The 23,449-nt window shown below is 47.5% G+C and overlaps 1 protein-coding gene across 4 annotated transcripts in view; it reads right to left on the reverse strand.

The window, feature by feature from the left end:
* Positions 1-23,449, reverse strand: part of ZFP37 (ZFP37 zinc finger protein) — a 45,757-nt gene that overhangs the window by 12,296 nt on the left and 10,012 nt on the right. Inside the window, exon 1 of one of the 4 annotated variants that reach the window (XM_012532859.3) lies at positions 1,783-2,098. The exons of 2 other annotated variants lie outside the window; for them this stretch is intronic. In XM_012532859.3, coding sequence (XP_012388313.2) covers positions 1,783-1,995 — 213 coding nt within the window. In that variant the 5' untranslated portion in view covers positions 1,996-2,098. Of the gene's footprint in view, positions 1-1,782; positions 2,099-23,449 lie in introns of those variants that run through there. One more of the 4 variants, XM_049710967.1, reaches the window with a different exon arrangement.

A 23,449-nucleotide genomic window follows, 5' to 3' on the forward strand; every position in this document is an offset into this window, starting at 1 on the left:
CAATTATTAGAGAAATGCAAATCAAAACTACAATGAGGTATTACCTCATACTGGTCAGACGACCATCATTAAAAAGTCTACAAATAATAAATTCTGGAGAGAGTGTGGAGAAAAGGGAACCCTCCTACACTATTGGTAGGAATGTAAATTGGTGCAGCCACTATGGAGAACAGTATGGAGGTTCCTTAAGAAACTAAAAATAGAGTTGTCATAGGATCCAGCAATCCCACTACTCTTGGGCATATATTCAGAAAAGATGAAAACTCTAATTCGAAAAGATACATGCACCCCTATGTTCACTGCAGCACTATTTACAATGGCCAAGACATGGAAACAGCCTAAATGTGTGTTGACAGATGAATGCATAAAGAAGATGTAGTGTATATATATATATATATATATACCCACACACATACAATGGAATACCACTCAACCATATAAAAGAATGAAATAATGCCATTTGCAGCAACATGGATGGACCTAGAGATTATCATACTAAGTGAAGTAAGTCAGACAAACACCATATGATATCACTTATATGTGGAATCTAAAATATGACACAAATGAACTTATTTACAAAACAGAAACAGACTCACAGACATTGAAAACAAACTTAGATTACCAAAGGGGAAAGGGGGTGAGGGAGGGATAAATTAGGAGTTTGGGATTCGCAGATACAAACTACTATATATAAAATATATAAACAACAAGGTCCTACTGTATAGCACAGCGAATTATATTCCATGTCTTGTAATAAACCATAATGGAAAAGAATATGAAAAAGAATATATGTATATATATATATTTTTTCACTTTGCTGTACACCAGAAACTAACACAACATCGTAAATCAACTATACTTCAATTTAAAAAAATGTTGTTTACCAATGCTTGGTAAACAACATTTTTAGGGGTTGGTCAAATAGGCACTCTCTGCCTAGCATATACAAAAGTCCCAGATTCCCAGAAGGAAATCAGACATTCAGCATAAACCACATTGTTTACATAGTTTAGGCACAGTGAGCCACTTTTAAAATTCCCGGGAATAGCGGGAACTCTCCTGAAATCTAAGTTCTCGGATGTTGGCCAAAGGTTAACCTTGCAATCAGACCTTTCTAAGGACAGCTGTTTCAGGTCTTTCATGTCAACTTTTCTGCACAGTCATCCTCCCTCATTCACTGAAAACTTTAACACCAGATCCCTTTTCACCACAGCCCTGCACTATCTCTATATCGATGCAGAATAGCCTTTCAACATCCTGGCCTATTGTAAACCATCATCATCATCTCTTCGCTTTAACTACTGCAATAAGCTACTAACTGACCTCCCTGCACCTCTGCATGCAGCCCGGGACAATCCAGTCTAACTACCAAAGGCACCGTAATCGCTGGCTCCCCTAGACGTTCCCAGTTGCGACCCCCACAGACTCCCCAATCTTTGATACACCCCAAAGCCCCCATTTCTGATCCCCATGGCCTCCCAAACTCTGACTTTCCAGGAACCGCCACAGACCCCTCCCCTCCAACCACTGTCACCGTATATCCCTCAAACACTGATTTCCTCAAACTGCAGCAGTCACGGACTCCACAGACACCTCCCAAGCACTACTCCATCGATCCCTGAGTGTGCTAACACCATCCCCCCACCCCTGCAAGAGGCCCTCCAGTACCGACTCCAACTGCCGAATCACCTATCTTCACAGACTACAGTAACCCTCCAGTCACTGACGCCCGATTCGACCGCAGCTGACCACCAGACCACCCCTCCCCATCATCGCGCTCACCGCGGCGCTGCCTCCGGGCTCCGACACAGCCATCTCCGGGGTACACCCGGCCTGTCCCGCCGTCCCTACACTCCTCCTCCGGTCCGCGGTGTCTGGCTTTGTCAGGATCAGGGGGCAGGCGGAGGCCGACATGGCGGCCCCCCAGAGCGCGGCCTCTGCCAGTTCGGCAGCTGCGATGGCGCCGCCCCTGGGTATCCGCCTGGGCGCGGCCATCTTGACCGAGTCGCCGCCGTACAGTGGGGACCTGGCGCTCTCGGCGGGCTCAGAGGTGGGTGGCCCGGCTAGCTGAGATGGTCTCGCAGTGGTGAGGTGCAAGCGGGCAAAACCTGGCTCGGAGACTGCTCCCTGCAGAGTGCTTCACTGTGCCTGACAACCCACCCCCGGCGCTCAAAGGTTTCAACACTTGAGGACAGAATTTGGAGTTGCTTTTCCCAGTCAGTGCAGCCAGCTGCGGGGAAACCGGGAATCGCACTGCCTACCGCAGACTCCAGAAAGCTGGGATGATGAGAGAAATTGGAGGGAAAAAGAAGAAAAAGCCCAATGGGGCAGATGCCATTGTTTTATAGAGAGAGAACGCTAATCTTTGAAATATATGTCTCTTCATTTATGGTATAAGAACAATGAGAAAACATGAAGCATCAGATTAAGTGAATACATCAATCCTCAGGGAGAACCAGTTTGATGGTGATGTTTCAGCCAAATAATCAAGCCCAAATAATCAAGCAATTGGAGTAGAAATAGTTTCTCAATGGGCTAGTTCATGTACAAACTTCGTTCATTTAACAGTTATTTGTTGAGCTTTTATACTATATGCAGACTAGGTTGCTTGGGTTTGCTAGGTAATGAGAAAACTGGAGATTCAGACACAGCCTTTGTTCACCCTTGTGGAATTTACAATGAGGCAGAGGGCTGGTAAAGTTATCACAAATATATTGTTCTTTTTCCAGAGCCAAACATACCCTGTTTTGCACCTTCAACTTATATGTGCTAAAAAAACCCCAAAATACAACGGAGTAAATTAGAAGATCTAATTGGCTTTATTAAACGATTCATCAATGGGGCAGCATCCTATCTAGCAAACAGAAAGGCCATCTGAGGAGTTGTACAAAATGGGGAGCTTTTAAAGGCAGAAAGGGGCTGGGACAGGGGAGTCAAAAACAAAACAAAGGATTATTTCAAGCAAGGTCACTTTCCTTTGAGGAAAAGGGGGGGTGTGTCTCCAGGCCCAGCAATGCTTTCCTAGTCTTCTGACATCAACTCTAGGGCTTAGCAAAGTATGTTGTAAATATTATGATGCATAGAATCCTAATATGGCCCCCATTAACTCTGCTCCCTAGAGTAATACCTTTGTGAGATCTCCTAACTTTCAATGCAAGAGGAACCTGTGGTTTGATGGAATATTACTTCCATGATTAGATCCCAAATCAGTTGACTTTGAGTTGATAAAAATGGAGATAATCTTGGTGGGGCTGATTTAATTCGGTGAGCCCTAAAAGTGGCTAGACCCTTCCAGAAGTCAGAAATTCCAAAATTCCAAATGTGAGAAGGCCTGTGGAAGGAGCCACATGGCACGGACCTGAGAGCAGCGGCTGAGGACTGAGAGTGCTTTTTGGTCTACCACTGGCAAGACAACATGGACCTCAGTTCCACGACTGCAGAGCAAATGTTTCTGACAAAAACCTGAGGGAGCTTGGAAGGATATCTTTCTCTAGTGGAGCCCGAGATGAGGACACAATCACCCAACACCTTGATTTCAACTTTGTGTGCCCTTGAACAGAGCCCAGCCATACAATGCCCAGACTTCTGATGTCCTGAAACACTGATATAATAAATCTGTGTTGTTTTAATCCAGTAATTAGTGATAATTTGCTCTGCAGCAATAGAAAACTAAGGACTCAGCGAAAATTGAAGGATAATTGTGATTGAGATTCCTCTTCATCTACTGGAGACACAGCACCTCCCCTGTGTCCCTGACAGAGCATCTTTGAGCCTCACCTTCTGGGTGTGAGCAGTTGATGCCCATCCTCCTCAGATAAAGTCCTGACTTTGTCCTTACAGTACAGTCCAAAGAGGTCCATTACTTACATTAAAAAAAAATGGGGGCTTCCCTGGTGGTGCAGTGGTTGAGAGTCCGCCTGCCGATGCAGGGGACATGGGTTCGTGCCCCGGTCCGGGAAGATCCCACATGCCGCGGAGCAGCTGGGTCCGTGAGCCATGGTCGCTGAGCCTGCGTGTCCGGAGCCTGTGCTCCGCAACGGGAGAGGCCACAACAGTGAGAGGCCCGTGTACCGCGAAAAAAAAAACCCAAAAATTCTACTTTCTATCTGATCCCAGCTAGTTGTGAGAGAAGAGAGGCAGTCCAGTTTCTCCAGACTTTGCATTAACAATATCAGTGTTTCCTCACCAATCCAAACAAGTTCCAACCTATCTATAAACAAAATGCTGTCTCTATTGTAACAGCTCTCCAAGCCCTTGATTCTAGTAATTAACTAATCATCCTCACATGGCCCTTAGGGGGGCGGTATTCAGAGACAGAAGTGGGTGGAAAAGCATAGGAAAGGCAGGGTATGGGTATTCCCTGCACTGAAGAGGAGGAAGGGAAGCAAGGAAGAGGGGAGAGAAATGAAGAAGATGAACGAGGTTGGTGAAAATAGGTCATGGAATGGTGACGAGGAACTTTCAATCTACCAGAGGAGTTCCATCATTTCTTGGCATGGCAGAGTCCGTCAGTTTCCAGGCTCAGGATAAATAGTGAAAGAGTGAATCTTCTTTTTCTTTTCCTTTTGGCCACACTGCGCTGCATGCTAGATCTTAGTTCCCTGACCAGGGATGGAAGCTGCGTCTCCTGCAGTGGAAGCGTGGAGTCTTAACCACTGGACCACCACAGAAGTCCCCAAAGAGTGAATCTAACACTTTAATCAATTTTGTCAAGACGGTAAGGATCAGTGTGTGGGTTGTACACTTACATGTGAGTTTTTGTGTATGTGCAGACATTTTCAACTGAGTAAAACAATTGTCATATCAAAGAAAGCCCAGGAAATTGTCTCTGCTTTCCATGATCTCTACTGCCTCTTCTGGTCTCATGAGATTCTACCATCTGCACAATTTTAGGTACCTGACTTAGAAACTCTGTTCCCCCCATTAGCCTGTAGTCTGGCTCTTGACTATAAAGACTTTCTTACAATAGTCTCTAGGAAATGTCCTACCAACGGACCTTGTGTGAGACTTGTCCAGAAAAGTTAAGAGAACTGTGTGATCCCACCTATGAATGTTTTCTCATGCATGCATTCAATAATTCATTTTCCACCTGTAGATATCTATTGAACATCTATAATGTGCCAGGTACTAGGCCAGGTATTGTGGATACAATAATGGGAAAAATCTTGAAACGTGGGTCCCATTCAGGGAGCTTAGGATGCAGGGGAGGAAACGAGTATTATTCAAATGAGCACACACAAAATTAGGCCTATGATAAGTGCTTCAAAAAAGATACATGGTGCCATGAGAGTATGGATTATAGACTTAGATTTATGTAAATTACCAGGAAGAAAGGACATTTCAGCTGACATTTGAAGGATGAACAAGAATTAACTATGACAGCATTACAGATTGAATAATTGCATGTGCAAAGCCTAGTGCCATCTCCCAACTCTAATCTTCACAAAGAAGAATCTGGAACCTTCCTTATCTCCCCTAGAGCCCTCCTGGGTCTCAAGAACCTCCTTTGCTCCATCCATTATTGGGTCCTCATTCTTCTCCTTTCTCTTTAAGGGACAGGTTCCCTTGGAGAAAAAGCCTATTTTCCATGTAAAGGACGTTGACTCTCATGGTTCGCGTTGCCAGGGCTCTTGCCTGGCGGCCCATCCCACGTCATCCATGTATATCGTTCTATATTATTCAGAGACTGCAGAAGGGCCATGCCGTGCAAGTGGACAACTTTATGAATAGGCAGAATACGTCAAGGCACAATACGTCAAATCAGTGAGACACAAAACTCCATATAATGTCCAAGGAATTGCTTTTCAGAAAGACATGAGTTCACATTTTTAGGTTGGTTGGTATAAAGATTGCAAGGTGGCATGACAGAAATATTCTGTGTCTTGAGGGTGAAGTGGTGGTAACATGGGTTTGAATACATTTGTGAACATTTCCTTGATGTATGCACTTACATGCTGTGGAATCAGGTTTAAAGTGCATACAGTGGAGAAAGGAAACAGGAAAATGAAGGGGAAAGGAAGGATTCAGGACACTACCAGAACACTTGTAAGCACATTCACAAAGTCACACTGACAAAGGACTGCCAGAGTAAAAAATTTATTGCAGTACATGGAAAACACAATGGTCCATAATAAGTAAAAATGTAATTTTACTTTCAACACCAAAAATCTACAAAGTCCCTCCTAGAACCCAGATTGCTCATCTGATATAAAGGTTTGTTCAAGGTAGGTTTCTAAGCATAACCTCGAAGAAACCCAATCTCTGGTAAAACGCAAAGACAGACGTCTAATTGTTCTTTGCAGTGGAACATACCCCGGAATCGATCTATCTCTACCTCTATCATCTAATCTATCGATCTATCGACCTATCTATCTATCCGTCTGTCTCGTCCTCCTCCTCCTTCTCCTCATCCTCCTTTCCCCATCTCTCTCTCTCCTTTCATTTTCCACATGAAACAGGAAAATATGGAGGGATGAAAAGGCACAAATCACATCACTAAGGTTCGCAGTCTGAACCGCAGAAGAACAGAAGTGTTTTCCTCTGAACGCACATCCTGGCAGCCTGTCTTCTGGACACGGGGACACATCTCCCTGAGCTGGGATGCGGCAGGAGCTGATGTCTGGTGCGTGCTGAACACCGTTCCCGGGACAAGTGGATTTCTGTCCGCTGTGGGGGAAGCTCGTCGCCTCCGGTTACACGATGCTGCCGCGGAGCCTTGCACGGCGAGGTGGCGGCGCAGAGTCCGGCTGGCTCTTGGGCGGAAGGGACCGGCCCTAGGAGGGGCGGGGAGCAGCTGGGCGCGCCCCTAAGGCGATGGCGCCCAGGACGGGGAGGGCTGCGGGCCGGCGGGCCCGGAGCGCGCGGCGAGCAGGGAGTCGAGCGCCGCCAGCGCCCAGTGCAGGGCCGCGCCCGCGTGCGCCAGCTGCCAGGCGAGCCAGGCGCGCTGCGCGGCCGTGGGCTCCGTGCGGCCAGTGGACAGCGGCAGGAAGGCGCCCCCCGGGGCCCGCAGCTCGCCCAGGACCACCTCCAGGGCGCCCATCTGGTTGTAGAGATTGGACGTGAGAGCCGCCAGGGGCGCGCGGGCTTCGGGCCCCAGGGTTCCGCGACGGCGTTTGCGGGAGGGGGGCCCGGCCTCCGCCGGGCTGTGCTGGCAGCGTCCCCAGCTCCTGACCCACGCTGGCGATCGGGACCGGGTCCTCCTGCCGTGGAGGCGCCAGGGAGTGTGGGCGGAACCTGCGCGGGAGACGGAACGGGAGGGATTCAGGTGATGCGCGCCGCCCCGTGGGTCAAGGTCACCATCGCCCTTCCCTGTCTCCACTCCCCAACCCTACGCCCCACACCCCACCACGCCTGACTCTGGGGGCCTCTTCCAGGATCTGCTGGCAACCGGGACCAGGTCCTGGATGCCTTGCTCTCAGCCCTTCTGCCTTCAGGGGCATCTCACCGGGGTCAGGGTCTTTCTCGGCACCCTGGGGACTTGGCTTGCCCCTCAGGTCCTTCCCTCACATCCCCACCTCTGCCGAGGCCCAGCGCAGACACCTACCTCCTCTGCGGTGAAGTCCCGCTCTGGAGGAGTCGGGCTGCTCCTTAGCTCTCCGGGGGGCTGGGGGTGGTCCTCCCCTCACCTTCTCTTCTCCAGGTCCGTTTCCTTGGTGGCGACTGTCAGGGGAGCCATCGGGGCTTCTCCCCCGCTTGTGCCTGGTGACCGCTGTGGGTGGAGAGGAGGAGAGGAGTGAGTGTTCCCTGACCTACCTCTGGAACGTGGGGGGAGTGGATTAGAGGAGATTCCAAGTCCCACGGCTCCGCCCACCTGCATTGGTTTCCTCCTGCTCCCCACAGCCTCCATGGGCAGCTCCGTAGGGCCGGGCCTTTCCTGTCGCTGTGGCAGCTCCTGAGCTGCCTGGCAGGCATGCCCCTCCCTCAAGTGCAGCCCCCGAGGATGGCACAGCTGGTAGAGAGCCCCGGGTCACAGAGAATCGGGCCTTCACCTTGGGTTTCTCTCACCGCTTGCAGTGGTGTGAATGTCACGTCTGGCACCTGTTCCTTTGCTCCTTAGCCCAATATCTTGTGTCTCCCAAACCCTCTCAAGCATCACTCAAAACAAATGTCTGCAAAAAAGAACCTAGAATTTTACCTCCTTTGCTCTGACAGCCCTCTCGGGTCTCAATGCTTCCTATTGCTCTCCGTCTTTCTGAGGGATGTGCATCTCCTCCCTTCTGTTTTAGAGACAGGTTCTCCTTGGAGCAAAGCCTTCCATTTTCCCTGTGGGAAAGACCTTTTCTCTGCTGGCCAGGCCGCCTGCCACTTGCTGCCCCTGCCATTTCATCCAAGCCTCCCGGCTGAGCCACAGGTCTGGAGGCCTGGGGAGTGGGAATGACTAGGCCAGCAGAGGCCCTGGCCTTTTATGGCTTCCCAGCAGCCCACTGCCGGGTCTCAGATTGGTGCGCCGGAGACCACACCCACCAAAGAGAATTGCAATGATGAGGTTAAGGGCTGTTTGGGCCATCCCACTGCCTTCCTTGGTCCTCAGGACGTTGTAGCTGTACATTTCGGAGCATTTCGGCTCTCTGCTGTATGTTAACTTCACAAAAGGGCACTTGTTTTCTGGTTCGTTTCACAGTGCTTTTTATCTGTTTGTTTCACCAGTTCTGTGTGTGTCTGCATGTGTTAGCATGGGTCACTCTTATGCCAGGGGTCAACAACAAGGTGCTGGTATAAAGGACGAGAAAACCTTTTGGTCCGTTTTACTTGCATTCCCTTTGGCCCCTACTCAGGTCTGCCATCCTGACAGGAATGCCACCATAGACACTACAGGATGAAAGACTGTGGTTAGGCCCCAAAATAATGTTTTTACCAAACTTGGGGAAATATCAGCCATTATATGTTCAAATATTTTGTATGTCCCATTTTCTCCTCACTCTCCTTTGAACTTCATCTACATATATGTAAGACATTTTTTTTTTTGTCCCACAGGTCACAGGTTAATGTCTTTTCATCATTTTTCTCTCACTTGTTTGATCATATCTACTGATCTATTTCAAGTCAATGACTCTTTCCCCTCTAATTTACATTTGTCAAATTTATCCTGTGAATTTCAAATTTCAGACGTTGTATTTTTCAGTTCGAGAGTTTTCTTTTGGTTTTTCAGTGACAAGGATGATTGAGCATTCTTCAGTTCTGTCCCTTGTGTTTAATTTTTGAATTTACACCTTAGGGAAGATAAGCTTAGGATACAACTTGTACCAACAAGAAAATTGGCTTTTATTTCCCTAAAACCTATATTGGCATAAACACACAAAAATTACTGTATGTTGCCCTTATAAGAAAAAAAGAGTAAAATGACCCGATCCAGACGGCTCCCTTAGGATCCTGATCACTGGCTGTAAGTGAATGACGTTCCTCCCCCATCTCTATCTGAATATCCTCCTTCAGTGCTTCTCAAACTGGAACCTGCATCAGAATCTCTTGGAGGGCCTTGGAACACAGATCACATGGCCCCGCCCCCAGTGCTCTGACCCTCTAGGTCTGGATCGAAGCCTGATATTTACATCTGTAACAAGTTCCCAAGTGATGGTGAACTGCTGGTCCTGGGATCACACTTTGTGAACCACTCACCTACTTGGTAGAATTTAAAAGACAAAGGCACATTCTCCTTGAGGTTACTCATCTCACATGGTCCTGTGAGATATGGACTGAAGTAAGCCTTCCAGAACGGGGATGGGGCGCAAGGCGAGTCCTTTCCTCTCTTCACATTAGCATAGATTAGACAGTCATTTTTCTACTTAGAAATGCCGTGAGTAGAGACTATTAAAACCAACCAACCAACCAGCCAATGCCAGATGCTCCGATATAACTGCCTTAGGGAAAGTGATCAAAAAACAATTTTTTTTTTTTCTGGAAGGGCTTCTGTGCTCATGGCGTGTGGCTGAGGGAAAGCAACAGATCTCCCTTAGTAATGGCGATGTGGCCCAATGTTGTGGACACGAAGTAAATCATACCTCTGAAGACAGGAGAGTCCAGAGTGAATGATGGGAAAACAATCCAATTTATACTTGCTATGGGAAGTATAAATACGTGGTAAATGAAGAGAAGTCAGCCTCACACGAGCTATGCCTGCTACTGTTTTGGTTTCCCTGAAGCCTACAGGACCTCCCCAGCTTGGCTGCTCTGAACCCAGAGGGGTCCTACAAATGCAGGGGCCCGCAGGCGCAGCTGGCGGTAACAGTAGCCTGGTAAGCGTGGGAAGATTCTAGTACAAGTTCCAATGTGTCTGTGCGTTTTCCCTACACCGCCAGGGAATTTCTGAGACCAGTCTGGTGTCTTACAATCCTGACACTATCTACTCAGGGACAGCTTCTGATTCCACACGCTCAGGGCTCAGTCTTACAAGACAGCCCCTGCCCCACTTCAGGTGCAATCGCAAGTCCAGGTTGTCAGCTGTGCTTCTGGGGGATCCACTATAGCTCAGAGGTTCCAACAACCACTCTTGGGTTCAATTAATTTGCTTACAGAACTCAGAGAAACATTTTACTTATTAGAGTATCAGTGTATTATAAAAGGCTGTCACTCAGGAACAGCCAGATGGAAGACATGCATAGGGCAAGGCATGGGGAAGGGGCATGCCTTTACAAAAGGTATCTCCCCAGATCATGTGTTCACCAACCTGGAAGCTGTCTGAACCCCAGCCTTTTCGTTTTTTTCAAGGAGGCTTCGTTACAGGGACGTGATTAACTCATTACAGATTGGTGATGGGTTCAACCTCCAGATTGTCTCCCCTTCTGGGAACCTGGGGGTTCCGATACAAAGCGCTAATCCCCTAATCACCACGTGGGGTCTTCTGGAAAGCAGCCCCCACCCTTTGGTGACCTGGGTGCTTTCTAAAGGTCGCCTCATTAACATAACAAAACCCATTTATCACTCTCATCACTTAGGAAATTCCAGTGGGTTTAGGGGCTGAGCCAGAAACCCTGGCAAACACCAAATATATATTTCTTATTATGAATCACAACATCCAGGCCAGGAGGACAGCACCTTCCCTGAGTGCACGTGTAGCCCTTAATCATCCACTTTATACCGGTTTTATCTGTGATCTCTTCCAATCTAAATTCTGTGCCCATTAAAGGCAAACCTCTGGGATATATGAAATTTGGATATTTTGAGCAAAATTATAAAGAATACTGACTCCCCCATGGGAACCTGCTCGGGGAGCCACATTGGATTTTAACACTTCAAGAAGACTACATTCACGTGGCCAGTTGCCATGATTACAGCTGAAGGATTTCCAGACATGACATACAAACAAACCATCCCAATGGTGACCCCGGAATGAGGGGAGAGCAGGGACTTCCAGACACATGAGCACTTGGAATTAATTGCCACTCTCGTAACTCATACACTTTCTAGCAAGATGTGACACCCTATAGCAATACGTGGTCCAAGATAACTGGTGAAAAAATACTATGATATGTCTCTGAATCCAAGTAACAGTTCATGAAGCCTCAGAACAGGTAAGGACTCCATAAGCCCCAGCAACCACAGGACACTCCTTTTTTCTTTTTTTTTTTTTTAACTTTTTATTTTCTATTAGAGTATAGTTAAGAATGTTGTTAGTTTCAGGTGTACCGCAGAGTGAACCTTCTCATTAATGGGACTGAGCTCCTTACTCTGAGGTCTGGGTACCTTGAATCTAACAAGAATAGATTCTGTTTGGCTTTTGCTGGTTTTATCAGCCATAGGCAGCAACAACCTGACCTACAGGCCCCACTGATGTGGTGGAGGCTGTTTTTATAGAAGAGTAGCTGTGCAAAAGACAAATCGGTCTCCCTACCCTCCCTCCTGCTCACTCACAGAAATTATTCCATCTACAACTACACTGTTTGCCATTAGAGCCAGCAAATATATCCATCAGGTGCTTCAAAGAAATCATGGACCATTGCTTTCACTGGCTGAGTCCTAGATTATTTTTCACACTCTCCTAATATGTCTTTTTGTACCCTTTGGACCAAGTTGAAAAAAAAAAAGTCTATATCCAGTACAAAAGAAGAAAGAGGAGTGAAAAAATAATTAAATTCAGGGTTTCCCTGGTGGTGCAGTGGTTGAGAGTCCGCCTGCCGACGCAAGGGACACAGGTTCGTGCCCCGGTCCAGGAGGATCCCACATGCTGCGGAGCGGCTGGGCCCGTGAGCCATGGCCGCTGAGCCTGTGCATCCAGAGCCTGTGCTCCACAACGAGAGAGGCCACAACAGTGAGAGGCCCGCATACTGCAAAAAAAAAAAAAAAAAAAATTAAATTCAAAATTTGATATGTTGTGGAGGGCAGAGGTCCTAAGGCTGGGTGTATGCAGCTGCCTATTTTGTAAAAAACATTATTTTGGGGCCAAACCACAGTCTTTCATCCTGTAGTGTCTATGGTGGCATTCCTGTCAGGATGGCAGACCTGAGTAGGGGCCAAAGGGAATGCAAGTAAAACGGACCAAAAGGTTTTCTCGTCCTTTATACCAACACCTTGTTGACCCCTGGCATAAGAGTGACCCATGCTAACACATGCAGACACACACAGAACTGGTGAAACAAACAGATAAAAAGCACCGTGAAACGAACCAGAAAACAAGTGCCCTTTTGTGAAGTTAACATACAGCAGAGAGCCGAAATGCTCTGAAATGTACAGCTACAACGTCCTGAGGACCAAGGAAGGCAGTGGGATGGCCCAAACAGCCCTTAACCTCATCATTGCAAATCTCTTTGGTGGGTGTGGTCTCCGGCGCACCAATCTGAGACCCGGCAGTGGGCTGCTGGGAAGCCATAAAAGGCCAGGGCCTCTGCTGGCCTAGTCATTCCCACTCCCCAGGCCTCCAGACCTGTGGCTCAGCCGGGAGGCTTGGATGAAATGGCAGGGGCAGCAAGTGGCAGGCGGCCTGGCCAGCAGAGAAAAGGTCTTTCCCACAGGGAAAATGGAAGGCTTTGCTCCAAGGAGAACCTGTCTCTAAAACAGAAGGGAGGAGATGCACATCCCTCAGAAAGACGGAGAGCAATAGGAAGCATTGAGACCCGAGAGGGCTGTCAGAGCAAAGGAGGTAAAATTCTAGGTTCTTTTCTGCAGACATTTGTTTTGAGTGATGCTTGAGAGGGTTTGGGAGACACAAGGTATTGGGCTAAGGAGCAAAGGAACAGGTGCCAGACGTGACATTCACACCACTGCAAGTGGTGAGAGAAACCCAAGGTGAAGGCCCGATTCCCTGTGACCCGGGGCTCTCTACCAGCTGTGCCATCCTCGGGGGCTGCACTTGAGGGAGGGGCATGCCTGCTAGGCAGCTCAGGAGCTGCCACAGCGACAGGAAAGGCCCGGCCCTACGGAGCTGCCCATGGAGGCTGTGGGGAGCAGGAGGAAACCAGAGCCTGGGGGATGGGGTGGAATGGAGGTGGGCGGAGCGGTGGGACTTGGAATCTCCTCTAATCCACTCCCTCCACGTTCCAGAGGTAGGTCAGGGAACACTCACTCCTCTCCTCCTCTCCACCCACAGCGGTCACCAGGCACAAGCGGGGGAGAAGCCCCGATGGCTCCCCTGACAGTCGCCACCAAGGAAACGGACCTGGAGAAGAGAAGGTGAGGGCACGACCACCCCCAGCCCCCCGGAGAGCTAAGGAGCAGCCCGACTCCTCCAGAGCGGGACTTCACCGCAGAGGAGGTAGGTGTCTGCGCTGGGCCTCGGCAGAGGTGAGGATGTGAGGGAAGGACCTGAGGGGCAAGCCAAGTCCCCAGGGTGCCGAGAAAGACCCTGACCCCGGTGAGATGCCCCTGAAGGCAGAAGGGCTGAGAGCAAGGCATCCAGGACCTGGCCCCGGTTGCCAGCAGATCCTGGAAGAGGCCAGCAGAGTCAGGCGTGGTGGGGTGTGGGGCGTAGGGTTGGGGAGTGGAGACAGGGAAGGGCGATGGTGACCTTGACCCACGGGGCGGCGCGCATCACCTGAATCCCTCCCGTTCCGTCTCCCGCGCAGGTTCCGCCCACACTCCCTGGCGCCTCCACGGCAGGAGGACCCGGTCCCGATCGCCAGCGTGGGTCAGGAGCTGGGGACGCTGCCAGCACAGCCCGGCGGAGGCCGGGCCCCCCTCCCGCAAACGCCGTCGCGGAACCCTGGGGCCCGAAGCCCGCGCGCCCCTGGCGGCGCTCACGTCCAATCTCTACAACCAGATGGGCGCCCTGGAGGTGGTCCTGGGCGAGCTGCGGGCCCCGGGGGGCGCCTTCCTGCCGCTGTCCACTGGCCGCACGGAGCCCACGGCCGCGCAGCGCGCCTGGCTCGCCTGGCAGCTGGCGCACGCGGGCGCGGCCCTGCACTGGGCGCTGGCGGCGCTCGACTCCCTGCTCGCCGCGCGCTCCGGGCCCGCCGGCCCGCAGCCCTCCCCGTCCTGGGCGCCATCGCCTTAGGGGCGCGCCCAGCTGCTCCCCGCCCCTCCTAGGGCCGGTCCCTTCCGCCCAAGAGCCAGCCGGACTCTGCGCCGCCACCTCGCCGTGCAAGGCTCCGCGGCAGCATCGTGTAACCGGAGGCGACGAGCTTCCCCCACAGCGGACAGAAATCCACTTGTCCCGGGAACGGTGTTCAGCACGCACCAGACATCAGCTCCTGCCGCATCCCAGCTCAGGGAGATGTGTCCCCGTGTCCAGAAGACAGGCTGCCAGGATGTGCGTTCAGAGGAAAACACTTCTGTTCTTCTGCGGTTCAGACTGCGAACCTTAGTGATGTGATTTGTGCCTTTTCATCCCTCCATATTTTCCTGTTTCATGTGGAAAATGAAAGGAGAGAGAGAGATGGGGAAAGGAGGATGATGAGGAGGAGGAGGACGAGACAGATAGATAGATAGATAGATAGATAGATAGATAGATAGATAGATTCGATGATAAGAGGTAGAGATAGATCGATTCCGGGGTATGTTCCACTGCAAAGAACAGTTGTATGTCTTTGCATTTTACCAAAGATTGGGTTTCTTCGAGGTTACGCTTAGAAACCTACCTTGAACAAACCTTTATATCAGATGAGCAATCTGGGTTCTAGGAGGGACTTTGTAGATTTTTGGTGTTGAAAGTAAAATTACATTTTTACTTACTATGGACCGTTGTGTTTTCCATGTACTGCAATAAATTTTTTACTCTGGCAGTCCTTTGTCAGTGTGACTTTGTGAATGTGCTTACAAGTGTTCTGGTAGTGTCCTGAATCCTTCCTTTACTCTTCATTTTCCTGTTTCCTTTCTCCACTGTATTCACTTTAAACGTGATTCCACAGCATGTAAGTGCATACATCAAGCAAATGTTCACAAATGTATTCGAACCCATGTTACCACCACTTCACCCACAAGACACAGAATATTTCCATCATATGCAATCTTTATACCAACCAACCTAAAAATGTGAACTCATGTCTTTCTGAAAAGCAATTCCTTTGGACATTATATGGAGCTTCGTGTCTCACTGATTTGACGTATTGTGCCTTGACGTATTGTGCCTATCCATAAAGTTGTCCACTTGCACGGCATGGCCCTTCTGCAGTCTCACTTCATCAGTTACTCTTAATAATACAGAACGATGCGCATGGATGACGTGGGATGGGCTGCAAGGCTGGAGCCCTGGCAATGTCCTGTGATCAATGTCAGTGGTTGGGAGAGAGTTAGTAGAATTTGTCTACAGGTAGTAAACGTTGCTTCTAGGGATCCATGCCTGGATGGAGGGAGGGTGATTTCTGATTGATGATGGAAAACCTCCCAAACTCATGAGGCAAAGTTGGGGTTGCCAGGGACCTGGTGGCTGAGGTCCATTGCTCACAGAGGCAGCTCTGATTTCTCGGGGTCTGGGCTCTGCACACAGCCTGACATGTCTTGGTTTGGACCATGGCTCTTTTTGATTTTCCCTCTTTTCAGTAAATGAAGACCCTGAAAAAAAACACCTCATTTCTTTTTAATTTTACCCTTGGACAGAACCTGTGGTTCTCCCCAGGAGTCTCTGCTTATTCTGGGTCTGGTCCCATAGCCTCTTCTCTCAGAGACAGGAGACCTCTGGGGAGCAGGACGTGGTTCCCTCAGACACAGGTGCTGTTCCTGAAGCCTCACAGTTCCTGGCATCATGACTCTGACTTTGACCTTCCTGTTGCTTGTTAAGAGCATTGTGACCTCAAGACCGCTCCAGTCTGCAGATGTGGATTTGATGTCCTTCCCTGTATAGGGAAAGAGGGAGCCTTGTAATCTTAAGGGCTTTGCTTATCTGGTCCCCTCCTGGGCTGTGAGTACATCTTTGGGAGGACTTTTCTCATTGCATTAGCTCCACAAGCTACCCCTGCTTTGTAATTTAGGAACTGGTCCATGACTGACTTGTTCTTCAGAGTTTTAACATCCACCTTGTCCTGGAAACACCTCTGGTTTCTGGTGGGCCTGGGCTCTCTCTGCACAGAGCCGAACACCCTTGCCTCTGTGACATGAATCTTCTGGGCCCTCCCCTGCTTTCCAGTGGTGAAGCCCCTGAACAAATGACTCATTGTATTTGGAAAGTGCCCTTCAGGGGAGCAGGTGACAGGCATGGGGATGCCTGGGGTGTATTTTGATATTTTGATTATTTACTATTATCTTGTGTATTTTTGTGACATTTAGGAGGTTTTGACATATAGCAATGATAATCCATCTTACCCTTCCCCTACATTCTGTTTTTAAAAAAATAAATGTATTTATTTATCTATCTATTTATTTATTTATTTATCTATTTATCTATTTATTTTTGGCTGCGTTGGGTCTTCATTGCTGGGCAGGCTTTCTCTAGTTGCAGTGAGCGGAGGCTACTGTTCGTTGTGGTGGCGGGCTTGTCATTGCGGTGGCTTCTCTTTGTTGCAGAGCCCAGGCTCTAGATGCGTGGGATTCAGTAGTTGTGGCATGCAGGCCCTAGAGCGCAGGCTCAGTACTTCTGGCGCTTGGGCTTAGTTGCTCCGTGGCATGTGGGACCTTCCCGGACCAGGGCTCAAACTGGTGTTCCCTGTGCTGGTGGGCGGATTCTTAACCACTGCATCGCCAGAGAAGTCCCACCCTTCCCCTACAATCTTAAAGATTCTTTTTAATATTTGCTTTTTTGGGCTTTAAAATGATATCTCATTTTGATTTGCATTTATTTAGATTCCAAATATACTAAAACGTTTATTAGGCATTTATGTATCTGCTATTGTGTATTATATTATTTCTTCATATATTTCCACATCTATTCACATTATATTTATCCTACATCACAGTAGATATGCCTTATTGAGCTGGAAAACTATAGGTTACACACTGAGCCTTATGACCCATGCACTATTATTATCCATATATCAGCAACATGAGGTATAGAGAGATTAAATAACTTGTAGTTTTTCTCTGCTACCTGACGCTGAAGACAAATTTCTTTGTAACAGAGATAAGAGAAGTCCTGACTAGAAAGAGTTCTTTTCAGCTTTGCTAGGAAAGCCGGAGGAGCTCTACTTATGTCACACATGTGCTTGTCTGCCTTCTGCCCACAGGGATGAATGGTCTTTGTCTCTGGTGGCCAGTAGAGGGCGTGAATTCCCTCCTGTGATTTCCACCTCCCTACAAAGTCACTAGCGCCTGGATTTTGTTTCTTAGTAGATGCTGCCTTACTTTGGGCAGCCCTGGACTGCCCTCATGTCCAAGTTGGCTTTTCTTTTTCTTTTTTAAAATTTTCTTAGATATAATTGACATAATATACGCTGGGCATATTTAAACAATACAATGTGATAAGCATTGACAAGTGTATACACCCATGAAACCATCACCACAATCAAGGTAATGAAGATATCTATCATCTCCAAAAGTTTTCCTGTTATAGTTCTTTCCTTCTGCTACCTGCCTGTCTCTTACTCTCTCCCCACCAGACAACTACTGAGCTACTTTTTATCCCTATAGATTAGTTTACATTTCCTAGAATTTTATGTAAATGGAATCATGCAGTATAAATGATTTTGGGGGGGTCTGGCTTTTTTCATTCAGCTTCATTAGTTGAGATGCACCCCTGTTTGGTTCCTTTTCTTGGGTGAATAGTACTCCACTGCGTGGATGTGCACATTACTTGTTCACCTAATGATAGGCATTTGGGTTGTTTCCAGTTTCTGGCAATACAAATAAAGCTGCTACGGGTTTTCCTGTATAAGTCCTGTGAGGACATATACTCTCATTTCTCTAAGCAAATATCTAAGAGTGGAATAGATGACTCATGCTGAAGAGATAAATTTCACTTTCTTTATTTTTGCGGTGCACGGGCCTCTCACTGTTGTGGCCTCTCCCATTGTGGAGCACAGGCTCTGGACGCGCAGGCTCAGCAGCCATGGCTCATGGGCCCAGCCACTCCGCGGCATGTGGGATCTTCCCGGACCGGGGCACGAACCCGTGTCCCCTGCATCGGCAGGCGGACTCTCAACCACTGCGCCACTAGGGAAGCCCGATAAATTTCACTTTTTAAGAAACTACCAAAGTGTTTTCCAAAGTGGCCATGCCCCCACTGTACATTCCCACCAGCAGTGAAGGACAGTTCTATTCACTCCACAACCTCTAACACTTACTAGAGTCAGATTTTAAAATTGTACCCATTTCATAGTTATGTAGTAGTATTCAATTGTGGGGTTTGTTTTTTTTTTTTTTGCGGTACGCGGACCTCACTGTTGTGGCCTCTCCCGTTGCGGAGCACAGGCTCCGGACGCGCAGGCTCAGCGGCTATGGCTCACGGGCCCAGCCGCTCCACGGCATGTGGGATCTTCCCGGACCGGGGCACGAACCCGTGTCCCCTGCATCGGCAGGTGCACTCTCAACCACTGCTCCACCAGGGAAGCCCTCAACTGTGGTTTTAATCTGTACTTCCCTAATGACTAAGATACTAAGCATCTTTTCATATTTTTATCTGCCATCCACACATCTTTTTTGGTGAAGTGTCTCCAAACAAATCAAATCTGTCAAAAATATTTAAAGGAAAAAGTTTTTCAATTGAAGGAACATCCATTTTCCAGCCCCATCTTTTTTATGGGTTGTGATCTGGCTCAGGCCATTATCTGGGCAAAGGGGACATCTTCACGTTCCTCCACCAAAAAGTGAGTGTTTTATGTCTGCCAATCCGGGAGGACAGACCTGACTTCAGGCTCCCCAAGATGCAGGGACCAGCTCTGGGAGCCAGCTCCAGGGAGCCCTCACCATGGCTGCCTTCCCCGAGATGTCTCCGTGGAGTCAGTCAGTCCTCAAAACATGTGTGGATGAGGAATAAAGGTGTACTGGGGAAGAGGCTGGGATTGGGTCTCACTCATCCTCAACTGTGTTTCGTGTTCAAGGACATTAAAGAGTGGGCCCCACCCTGGTGCACCACAAACTGCATAATAAGGGCTTCTAGAAACTGTCAAGGACCTGAATAAAGAAAGAGTAACTCCTGAGATGTTCACTTAACTGATCACATGTGAACTGAAGGACAGTAAAATGAAAGCACATGAAAGAGTGAATCCCATTGCCAACCTCTCTGTATGCTGAGTGAAAGACCACATACATCATCCTGGACATGGGAGTATCTGTCATAGTCACTGACTGATGGCCCCAGTGTCAATCTCTATCTAAGTATTACTAAGTATATTAACTACCTTCTTTCTTATTTTGAGAAAACAATAGTCTAGGCTCTTTTTCAACTTTAATCTATGCTCTTGAAACAGTGTGAATCTCCCTTTTTAAAAAGAGCCGATGATTCTGTGAACCTTATGATTGACATCCCTGAGTGTATTTCCTGGGTTTAATATATGGAATTAGATTGTGAGTCACAGTTTTATTGGGTAAATTGTGTTCAAGCAAGAAAAGTGGATGTTAATTCTAAAAACCAAATTAGTGTTTATAATGTAAAAATCAACAGTGCACTTATTCACCAATCTCGTCTCTCAGTTACAGAGTCCAGGCTCACACTGCTCGCCCCATGCCTGGCCAATACATCAAGAGACAAGCTGCTGGGGCGAGGAATAGCAAATTTATTCAGAAAGCCGGCAGACCAAGAAGATGGTGGACTCGTGTCCCAAAGAACCATCTTGCCTGAGTTAGAATTCAGGCTTCCTTTATACTAAAAGGGGAGGGAGTAAAATCAAACATTTCCTGGTTCTGGTCAGCCTCCAGAGGGGATGTGTTAATTTCTTCCTTCCTACAGTCATTCACAGGTGGACGTGGTCAGGATGTCTCTGGTGAGCTAAACTAAGGTGTTTTGGCTTAATGCTCATTACCCGGGAGGCAGAGTTCCCAAAGATGGGCCATAATGTAAAATTTAAGTTTACAGGCAACACCCCTTTAGTAATTAACTTGTAATAAAATACAAAGGTTCTTCCCTATTATATCCCCTTCTCCTCAGTCACAAAATTAAGACTGTCTCACAGCCTCTTTATTGTGAGGTGCGGCCATGAGACTGAGTCCTGGCCAAGTTTACGTGGCTAGAAGTGATATTTGGCCCACACAGGCCTGGCCTATGAAAACACTCCCCCAAGAGAGGTAACATGCTTTTTCACCCTCTACAATGAGTGGGGTAGACCCAAGCACTGGAGCCAGATTTGAAGCCATATGTTGACAATGGCAAATTCATAAAAAAGAGGGTCCTGGGGTCCTGGATCATTGTTGGGAGAAAAGCCATAAGCAAAGTCCCTTGATTTGAAAGCCTATATTTAGGTGTTATATGAAGCAAAGATAAGCTTGTATGGTGTTCAAACAATATTCACGTGTTTTTCTGTTGCAGAAGCTAACTTCACCTTAACTGACAGAAGTCTGTACACCAAAGAAAGTTTTCCATAAATATATATATATATATATATTTCAAATTGGGGAAATATCAAAGACTCCCTGAAAATTTGCAAAACTAAATGATAAATGTAAATCATAAAGGTAATTATTTAAGGAATATAGATCATGTTCTTCTCTCTAAACTTTTTTTTTGTGGAAATTGAAGATGTACAAGCATGATTTTGGTTTCTGGTATTTTAATCTGATACAGAAATACAAGGGTAGATTGCCTTCTTGTACTTAGCAAACAATAATAAAATTAAGAGTGTTCCAATTTCACTTTTTTATTTTCTGATTTTTCGTAGGGATTTGTTAAATGGGGGGAAAATCTCACTTCAGTCTCCCCTCTAATAAGCTCCAAGGCACACTGGCTGAATGACCCCTGCTTCAGAGAGCTACTGAGTTCTTGGAAGTTCCTCTGAACAATTCCAAAACAGGTACAAGCCTGAAGAGATTCTACCTTTATCTTCTGCTCCAGTTGTCCCTGATTGTGATCAAAGTTAGAGAGAGATTTATCAAGGGGGCTCTTATCTCAGGCTTCACTGTAGTCCTCTGTCAAGCAGGTTGAAAAGCGGCGGATGGTCAAAATAGGTGCTTCAGTGCCTTTGGAGTTTTGATATCCCCTGTTCTTCTCCTGAAACTTGAAGTCGGTCCTGACATCATGGCATGACTTAGAAGAGATCCTTTCCAGATATCTTAAAGCCATGAATATTTCCTTGCTCTCCAAGCTATGGCACGAAGGCTTGTCCCAGGAAAGAGAACAGGTATGGCTAGAGCAGAGCATCTCCAGGGCCATTAAAAAAAAAAGCAGGGCCTCGAAAATTTCCGTGATTCTCCGAGATGGCCGCGAGGAGGCGCTTGGCTTTGTTCGCCACTCAACAACGGCCTGCAGAGGGCGTCCGACTCGCCCCGGGACCGATAGGCTCCTTAGTGGGTGCGGGATACACGTCCTGAGTCCGAGAGATGTGGCGCCTTTTCCCGGACGAGAAACCCACTTACATTTATCACAGGTCCGCCTGCGTGACCCCTGGGGGCTGCGGAAATACTGAATAAAAAGTTGCTTTTCCCAGGCCCTGACTGCCAGGAGGAGCTTGGCCACGGATATCTCTCGAGACTATTTTCTGAAAAAATGAGCACAGACCCACCCGTTTTCCGCGCTCTCCCCATCTCTTTACTCTCAACTTTCTCGTATAACATTTTAGCGAGACTTATTTTACAAAAGTATCCATTTATTGAGGCATTTGGAGTATCCATTTGTTGAGGCATTTCGAGGCTGGAAATCATCACGTGCTGTACTAATTTTTCCATATTCAGGGTTGTTTCTTAGGAGAGACCCCGACACAAATCCAGAGAAAGGGAAAACATATCCATGATAGGGGCAAAATATACAAATACTGGGGCTTCCAGTTGAAAAAGCTGGGGCCAGTGCCCGCGGAGTCACGTGACATAATCACTTTTTTGGTGGAAATAATGGATTTTAGAACCTTGTGTGTACCTGTCACCACTGTTCCTTATATAGCTGACCACTAGCATTATGTCAATATCATCTTTTTCCGTAGTATCAATAATTTCCTAAGCTAAATAATATCTAAATTTCTCTTTCATTTCAATAAAGTTAATAAATCTTTCTTCTGTTGTTATGACGGTATTCTTAATGTGAACATGCCTTATAATCTGACATTTCTGCAGCAAGGAGTGCATTTGTCATACAATTAAAAAGTTAAGTATAATATTTTGCGTCTTACTTTCTCCATGGTATTTCAGATCAAACGTGATTTCTTAGCATTATAAATTCGTTTGGAATTTTATTATACAAATAAGGTGGGGGAAAGAAAGCAATACTAATGGAGAAACACATGTAATGGTCATAGCCTCCCGAAACAGGCTCATTCTAAGACTGAGATTTAATCAAAGGATTATAGAATGCTCCCCCTCCCCCACAGTTTACCACCATACTAAAAGGAATTCAGTATAACAAGAGTGGATAACAGCTGAAAGAGCTACAAGACACAAACTCTCTCTGAGGAGGAGAATTTATGGAAGCCCAGAGTCCCAAGGGAATGAAAACAAGGACACTAGAGGTGTTTGAAGGCTCTAGAACCTAGAGTTACAGCAAACATTAAGAACAGCTCAACTCCTAGCCCAGTTAACATAAATCTTCACACAAAAGGCCTATTTACCTCAGTTCATATGATTCAATACAACATGTCTGGCTTTCAACAAAAAAAATTACAAGGCATGCCAAAGGGATATATTTTTTTTAAAAAAAGTCAGTATCAGTAAGAACAGTGAGCTTTGTGGCATTTTAAATTGCCCTCTTCCATCCTTCTCTTCCCAGTTCCATGGTAGCTTGAAAATCAGCAGGTTCACAATCAAGGTAGCTGTAAAAAGCAGCAGCCTACCAGCCACAGGAAGGGACAACTGGTTCAGGAGCTCCCCAGAGCCCCATCTCCAGAGAACTGTCACTATCTGAACTATTTTTCAGCTCCCCGAAAGGGCCTCATTCACAGGCTTGTCTTTATTTGACCCAACTTGGAACTCACTCCATGGGAGAAGCCCCTGTCCCCAGAGAGAGGATCTAAAACAGTCAGTGGCAGTTAACACCACAGCTGCCTGAAGCACTGATGCTGCTTGGGGCAAACAGAGG

Source organism: Orcinus orca, chromosome 6, assembly GCF_937001465.1.
Source record: "Orcinus orca chromosome 6, mOrcOrc1.1, whole genome shotgun sequence".
NCBI lineage: Eukaryota > Metazoa > Chordata > Mammalia > Artiodactyla > Delphinidae > Orcinus > Orcinus orca.